This window comes from Lycium ferocissimum, chromosome 12 (assembly GCF_029784015.1).
Source record: "Lycium ferocissimum isolate CSIRO_LF1 chromosome 12, AGI_CSIRO_Lferr_CH_V1, whole genome shotgun sequence".
In the NCBI taxonomy this organism is placed as follows: domain Eukaryota; kingdom Viridiplantae; phylum Streptophyta; class Magnoliopsida; order Solanales; family Solanaceae; genus Lycium; species Lycium ferocissimum.
Window position 1 is genome coordinate 60040527 of NC_081353.1, and position 8055 is coordinate 60048581.

The window sequence follows — 8055 nt, forward strand, 5'->3', positions numbered from 1 at the left end:
GAAAATATGGATGTTGGTGTTGGACCGAATATGTGTGTGTGTGGCCGTGTGTGTGTAGTGATGTAGGAGGGATGAATTAATTATGTTTAGCATGTTTTTGTATTGTTGTAATGTGTAGAAATGGATGGAAATCATGAAAATGGCATGTTGATGTGGTAGCCGTGTGAATGGTGTAGAAACCGTGCATGTGTAGTATGTGTGCCAAGAATTTATTAATTTTATTTAGTGTTGTGGTTATGGTTGTGTGGATTCTATGTTGGCAATGAAAGTTTAATGAATCAATTTAAAGTTGTGATGGTTGTGGGCTGATTTGGAAGGCAATGTAATCCTTATGTAATTTTTGTATTTATGGTAATGACACCATTAACTTATAGATTGTTGGTGTAGTTTATGAGCTTTGGAGGAAGGAAGTATGTTGGTGTTGTTCTCGGGTTTGGGGAGGATTTCGGGTGGATTAGAGTATTGGTTGGGTTGTTGGAAAATTTGTGTGAATTGTTTAAAGCGTTCTTGAATATTGTTTGTATGGTTTTGGATTAGTGATCGAACGTATAAACGTTAATGTTAGTTTGAATATAAGTAGTTGAATGGAAATAATGAATATTGTTGAATTATATTAAGGAGTGTATTTAATGTTAGAATGCGTTGGGATTGAATATTAATGTTGCTAGTTTGGTTGTTGATGTTGTAGCTTGGTTGTTGGGTTGGTTGTTGTTGAAATTGGCCGAGTTGAAATCTCGGGGTTGGTGTATTTATAGGGGAAATGCTGCCGAAATTTCGGTAGGATTTGATGTTCGTTTGGAATTGAATTCTTAAATGTCTTCAACTAATGTTCGATATCTATTGGCGTTATGTAGACCTTGGAGAGCCGAGACTCGAGTTGGATTAGCTTAGGGAGCGACCGAGGTATGTAAAGCTCACCCTTTCTTTCTTTGGCATGTCTTAGATGTAAGGGAAATATCCTACGAGCCTCGGGGTAATTCTATTCTTGCGATCCGAGCGTGATTACGACCTTTTATTCGCTTCTTAGTATTACATCCATAATGTAGTCATGTTATAATTCTTGTGTCCTTTGTATGATTAAATTCCAAGTGTTACCTAAGGAAGTTGTTCTTAAAAAGGATCCCGAAACTACGAACGGCCATAACTTTCACAAAAGGGCTCGGATCGCCTCGATATGCTCGTAGGAGGTTCCATAGCGTATGATGTCACTAAACTTCCATAGTTGGGCCCGGATTGGTTTGGTACTTGTCTGTGGGCCCACGAGACGTTCCGTTGTATAGTTCCACCGGTTTGATTGAAAGAATATATTATGCTTGCTATTCCGACTCCCAAGTTTGATTACTTATTTATTTACTGAGCCTAAAATGTGGATGGTTATGCATATAATTTTAATACGTAGCTATGATTTCTAGAGTTCGATTTGACATGTTCCGAGAGATGTCCGAAAGGTACTTCCCATAATTCTTGTCCGATCTTCAAATGAAAATTCGTTTAACTTATTTCATCGAGTCTTTGATATGATTTATATGCATATGGTTTCTCACTACTCTGCTCGTGCAAAGCTCAATATGTCCTTCACTGAGTCCCGGGCAAGGACACGCATTCGTGCACATTCCACTGCATTTTCACCGAGTCCCTCACTAGAGGGCCGGGACACGCTATATATATATATATATATATATATATATATATATATATATATATATATATATATATATATGATGGTGTGATGGGTGATGAGACGGGGATGGCGGCCGGGATGGTATGTGATGATCCTATTCACCGAGTCCCTCACTAGAGGGCCGGGACACGCTATGTACATGCATATGTATATGATGATTACTTATGTTTATGACATGATCATGCATTGTTTATGTTCAAAGGTAAGCCTTTTGGCACCGCACTTATGTTCCATACTCTTTATTTTGGTACGGTTTTGTTTATTGTATTCCATACTTTACATGCTCAGTACATATTCCGTACTGACCCCCTTTTCTTCGGGGGCTGTGTTTCATGCCGCGCAGGTGCAGATACTCGTTTGGGTGAGCCGCCAGCTTAGGATTCCTACTCAGCTATTGCGGAGAGCTCCCTTGTCCGAGCCCGCATTTTGGTACAGACTCCTTTGCTACATATGTATATATTTATTCAGGGTACGGCGGGGCCTGTCCTGTCATATGGTTTTGTTATTACTGTTAGAGGCCTGTAGACATAAACGTGGGTTGTGGGTAGCACTGTACAGTGGTGTTTATGTTCTGTAAATCCTCAGGTTGTATATATGATATATGTATATATGTGTGCGCGGTGTCGTGCCTTTTTGTGCGTATAAGTTCCTATTATGTTCGTCATGATCTGAGTATAATTGATAGGTGGGTACGAGTGCCCAGCTCGGGCACTAGTCACGGCCTACGGGGCTAGGTCGTGACAGATACCTATCAGTTAGCATTATGGGCTACTCAGGTATGATTATGTGATACATGTATGTCTTGAGGTGCTCGGTAGGTTCGCTCCGAGTGCCCGTCATGGCCCTCCGGTTGGGTCGTGGCAACTGTCTTGGACCCTAACAAATAGGCCCTGAATTTCTCGAATGCAAAGACTATAGCAAGTAGCTCTTTCTCAGTAACAGTGTAATTCATCTGTGCCCATTGAGTGTTCTGCTGGCATAGTAAATCGGGTGCAGGATCTTATTATGCCTTTGGCCAAGAACAATACCAATAGCAAAACCACTCCCATCACACATTATTTCAAATGGTAGTGACCAAGTTTGCTCAACAATAATAGGAGCAGAAGTAAGGCGCTTCTTCAACTCTTTAAACGCCTTCAGGCATTTCTCATCAAACTGGAACTTAGCCTTTCTTTTCAAGAAGCTTGCATATGGGATTCACAATTTTGGAGAAATTTTTAATAAAATGCTGATAGAAACCAGCATGTCCCAAGAAACTTCGAACCTCTCTTACAGAGATAGGTGGAGGAAGTTTTCCAATAACATCAATTTTTTCTTGATCAACCTCAATCCCTTTCTCAGAGATTTTCCGACCGAGGACAATCCCTTCTTTTTTCATAAAATGGCACTTCTCCTAATTAAGTAGGAGATTCCTCTCTTCGCATCTCTTTAGCACTCGACCCAGATGGTCAAGACACTCATCAAAAGAGTCTCCCACGCCAGAAAAATCATCTATGAAGACCTCCAAGAAGTCCTCAACCGTATCAGAGAAAATAGACATTATACAATGTTGAAAAGTAGCCGGTGCATTACAAAGACCAAATGGCATCCTACTGATAGCAAACGTCCCATAAGGGCACGTGAACATAGTCTTCTCTTGGTCTTCAAGAGCAATGTTAATTCGGTTGTAGCCGGAGTACCCATCTAGGAAGTAATAATATGACCTTCCCGCAAGCCGATCAAGCATCTTACCAGTAAACGGCATGGAGAAATGGTCCTTGCAAGTAGTAGAATTTAGCCTCTGATAGTCCATACAGACACGCCACCCAGTAACCATCCTTGTAGGAATCAATTCGTTCTTAGCATTCGGCACCACAGTGATGCCTCCCTTCTTCGAAACATGTTGGACCGGGCTCACCCATTTACTATCTGCATTAGGATAAACAACTCCAGCATCTAACCAGTTTATAATCTCTTTCCTGACTACCTCTTGCATGGGTGGATTCAATCTTCTCTTATGTTCCACTCGGTGAACTATTATCTTCAAGCTGAATCTTGTGCTCACAATACCAAAAGGCATACCCCGAATGTCTACAATGGTCCACCCAATTGTACGTCTATACTCTCTCGGAATCTCCAATAACTTCTTCATCTGCTCATCATTCAGCAGTGCAGACACAATCACTGGCAAAGTATTATCAGTGCCCAGAAATTCATACCTCATATATGAAGGAAGCTGCTTAAGCTTAAGCATCAGCGGCTCCTCAATAGATGGTTTTGCTGGAGGTGTCTTTCTATTTTCAAGATCAAGTTCAAGCTTCTTTGGTTGGTAAGAATAGGAACCCAACCCCACAAGAGAATCACCGTCTCCATATAACCTTCCATATCATCAGCATCAAAGTTCAAAAGAATGGCTGCTAGAGCCTCACTCAAACACTCTTCCTCCATTTTGAATTGAACCTCTTCATCCACCATATCAATGGAATCAATAACTGAAATGCTTTCGTAAGCACTCGGTAACTTCATCCTCTTACTTGCTTGGAAAGTGACTTCCTCATCGTTGACTCAAAATTTGATTTCGTTCTTCTCAGAATCCATAAGAGCCCTTCCCGTAGCATGGAAAAGTCTCCCCAAGATAATAGAAATCTCCCTATCAACAGAACAATCGAGGATCACAAAATCAGCAGGCAACAAGAATTCACCAACCCTAACAGCACATCATCCACAACTCCAACTGGCCTTTTAATAGATCTATCGGCCATCTGCAATCACATGGTGGTAGTTCTAGGCATTCCCAAACCCAATTGATTATAGATAACGTGGGGCATGAGATTTATGCTAGCCCCATTATCACATAAAGCGCGAGCAAAATCATGCTGACCAACAAAACATGAAATATTGAAGGCCCCTGGATCCTCTTTTTTCTGAACATTGGTCGTGGATATAATAGAACTAACACAGTGAGTCACACTCACAGTGTCATGCTTCACAGACCTCTTCTTTGTCATAAAATCTTTTAAATAATTTGCAAATCTGGGCATTTCTTTGACAGCATCCAGAAAAGGGATGTTCATGGAAAGTTGCTTCAATTGATCATAGAACTTCTGACATTTAGCATCTTTGGTCTTTTTTGCCAACCTTTGTAGAAAGAGAGGTGTGGCTTTGAATAATTGAGCCAAAGGAAAAAGAGCCCTTTTTACCGCTGACTTACTAGTGTCATTGCTACCCTTCTGCTTTTCAAAACTTTCGAGAACATCATCAACCTACTTAACAAGAGGAACTTCTGTCTGGACCTCATCAACAATTGTTGGCACATCAGATTGTGCCTCTTCTTCTTCAGCAACTGGATTGAGATTAATCACATTCTTTTCAGCACTTTAGAGTATTTTACCACTCTAAGTGCTGATAGCATATACACGGTCTACACCACCTCCTCCATTCTTTGAATTTAGAATAGTGTCACTAGGAAGTCCTCCCTTCTGTGGAGGGTATTGTTCTTTTGAAATATCTTGCATCTGTGACTCGAGCTTCTGAATGGAAGTCGTGTGAGATCCCACTGTTTCTGTCAGCCCCTTCAATATTTATCTGCTTTATCTTGGTTGGCTAACACTTTCTCAAGCATGCTCTCCAACCTAGAATTTCCTTGGTCATTTGTTTGCCCCTATGGTGGAATATAGGGACTTGAACTCTTATTTCTAAAGTTGTTATTGTTGTTGTTGTTGTAGTTCCCTTGGTTCAGACCACCATATTTATTTTTGTAGTTACCTTATCCCTATTAAGGTCTCCATTTTTTCTGATTCTGATAGCCTCCCTGGTAGTTCTACCTTTGGTAACCTCCTTGAGAGTTATTAATATAGTTAGCATCTTCAAACTGCATTGGAGGCCCTTCTTGAAATGGACCCTCTTGGACTTGGTACATCCCCTTCGGCATACCTAGAATGTCTTTAACAACATTAACCTTCTTCGCTTTCTGATCATTAAATCTCTTTGCCAGCTAAGAAATACTGGTAGCTATCTGAGCTAAGGTTTGTTGAGTCTCTTGATTTTCCTTCACAAAATTCTGGATTGCTGGAGCTCCATAGGCCACACCAGTACCACTAGAGTGCCACGCTTGATTGTGAGTAGTAAGCTTATCAAGCAATTGAGTGATACGAGCATAAGTCTTATCTATAAAACACCCATTAGCTGCACTATTAGCCACAGCTTGTGTCATTAGATCTAGCCCTCAAACCATGGTTTGGAGACTTCTGCAAATATTCTTTAAACCTCTCCCATTCTTCAAATAGTTGTTCCCCTGGTAGTTGCTTGAAGTCATAAATCTTGTCACGAATTTTCGCTCTCTTGCTCGGAAGGAACCATTTTTTGAGAAACACAGTAACCAACTCTTGCCATGCATGGATAGTGTTATGGGGCAGCTTTTCAAACCAAACTCTAGCTTCACAGGCTAAAGAGTATTTGAAAACTCTTAGCTAAAAAGCATCATCAGACATAGCATTCTGCATATGTTGGGCACACACTCCCATAAAATTCTTTAAATGTTGGTGAGGGTCATCATTAGTGGAATTCCAAAATTAGCCCTTAAGCTCGAGCAAGTGGTAAATTGTGGAGTCAATCTTGCAGTTTGCCACAGTAACTCTAGGTGGAATAATAGCAGAAGCATATTCCACCTCATCTAATATACCAGCAAATGGGTTCTCAACCTCGACTGGTGGTTGATCTTTATTAACCTCCTGCACCCTATTGTTACCAGTAGCTCCACGTCTGTTATTGTTATTGTTGTTATGCACGACAAACAAGGTGCGATGGAATAGAGCAAGACTTTAAGAAAAGCACAAACTATTTAGTAATTTCAAAACTGTATTCCTCGGCAACGGCGCTAAAATTTGCTATGCTCAAATTACACCTATTAAATGATGTAAAGCGAACCATGTCAAATATAGTAACCCAACTAGATTTCATTCGAATACCAGAGGAAATATAGTGTGAAAAGGTTACTAAGTTCGTAGAGTATTTTCTTAAGGTCTAATTTCTTATTCCGTTGAGTTTGTAGAAGATTGGCTGTTTATGACTAATTGCTAACTAATTACTTTAGATTATAATATATGGTAGAAGAAATCAAGGTTTTGTCCCCTTTTAGATAGAGTGTATGCTATGGTGATTGATCATGATATACTTTTAATGGATCATTATCAGAATGCACTTAACCTCTAATTGAATCCCCAATGTTTTCCAACAGTTAAAGATTATTTCTCTTTATGATTTTCCCAAATATAAAAGAGTGTAATTGAAGTACGGTTAATTTGTACCAAGTAAATTCCTCTTATTCCTAAGCGAATTTATTAAATAAGGGTTAACGCCTTGAGTTCTTGTTAATTATTCCTACCAAACCCTACTCACTTTCCCAAGTTAAGCAAAGTTTATGGCTTTAATCAATGTTTGCAACCATCAATTATGAATTAAGAATAAAGAATAAATAAACCCTAACGATCCATTATGCATATATCAATCCCAATCTCCAATCACAAAATACCCATCCTAGGGTTCACAACCTTAGTAATTAGTTTAGCTACTCATGGAGAATGAAGACAAATAAGAGACAATTGAAATCATAATGCTTACGATTGATTAGAATTAGAATAAAGTAATTGTAATTGTCTTGTTCTCCAAAAAAAAAAAGCTTCAAAAACTATGAGTATTCAATGGTAGGGAATAATAGTTTAAAACTGACAACTGATAATAAATAAAACCATACAAGGAACTATTTATAAAGTCTCAAAAACATAAATTGCAAAACTACACCTAAGTCCCTGACAGCATATGTTACGGTCTGTATAAAAAATACGGACCGTATAAAGTTATACGGTTGAAGTTCTTTAAGTCTTCAGTGAATATTCACGATAATTTTATACGGCCCGTATTTTGAGACACAGTCCGTAACACTTGGGCATATTTCTTCATCTTTAAAACTTTACTTTCTGCCTCACTTGGCATATGCTAAAATACGCATTGAAATACGCCCCGTATAACAAGATACGTTCAGTAAAAGTTGTCCGTATTTTAGCATTTTTCTTCTTCAACATTCTGTTTCACATCTTTTTATTTGCGATTGGAGTTACGATTCGTATAAGATTATACGATGCGTAAAACTTCATCATCAGTGATGAATAATGCAATTTCAGTGCTTTTGTCCTTTATCCTCAATTATTTAAAACACAACAACACACATCAAAACGGCACATACTTGCTTAAAAACAAGTAAAACTTCTCGTAAAAAGATATAGAATGTGCCATAATTTCATGACACATCAGTACTCCATCTGAGGATGCCTGTAAGTTTATAGTTTTTGACAGTCTTGAGAGGTTGTACAAGATGGGTATTGCTAATTCACATGGGG

General features: G+C 39.1%; 1 protein-coding gene and 1 non-coding gene across 2 annotated transcripts; one reads left to right on the forward strand and one right to left on the reverse strand.

Annotated features, from left to right (window-relative positions):
* Positions 1 to 3074: 3074 nt before the first annotated feature.
* On the reverse strand, positions 3075 to 5873 carry LOC132039490 (uncharacterized). The gene is made up of 5 exons (XM_059429962.1): positions 5666 to 5873; positions 4928 to 5003; positions 4636 to 4798; positions 4367 to 4422; positions 3075 to 4038 (listed from the first exon to the last, which is right to left on the reverse strand). The coding sequence occupies exons 1-5, from the start codon at positions 5871 to 5873 to the stop codon at positions 3075 to 3077; spliced, it is 1467 nt and encodes a 488-aa protein (XP_059285945.1).
* A 14-nt stretch (positions 5874 to 5887) lies between these two features.
* LOC132041289 (small nucleolar RNA R71) lies at positions 5888 to 5994 on the forward strand. The gene has a single exon (XR_009410986.1). It is a non-coding gene; the product is annotated as a small nucleolar RNA R71 (small nucleolar RNA).
* Positions 5995 to 8055: the final 2061 nt, after the last annotated feature.

Coding starts and splice junctions, on each gene's coding strand:
- LOC132039490 (XM_059429962.1), bottom strand. CDS start 5,873: ATGACACAAGCTGTGGCTAATAGTGCAGCTAATGGGTGTTTTATAGAT. Junction 4,799..4,927: donor ACAGAAGTTCCTCTTGTTAA/GTAGGTTGATGA, acceptor CTTTCTACAAAG/GTTGGCAAAAAAGACCAAAG. Junction 4,039..4,366: donor GTGGATGATGTGCTGTTAGG/GTTGGTGAATTC, acceptor ATGATATGGAAG/GTTATATGGAGACGGTGATT.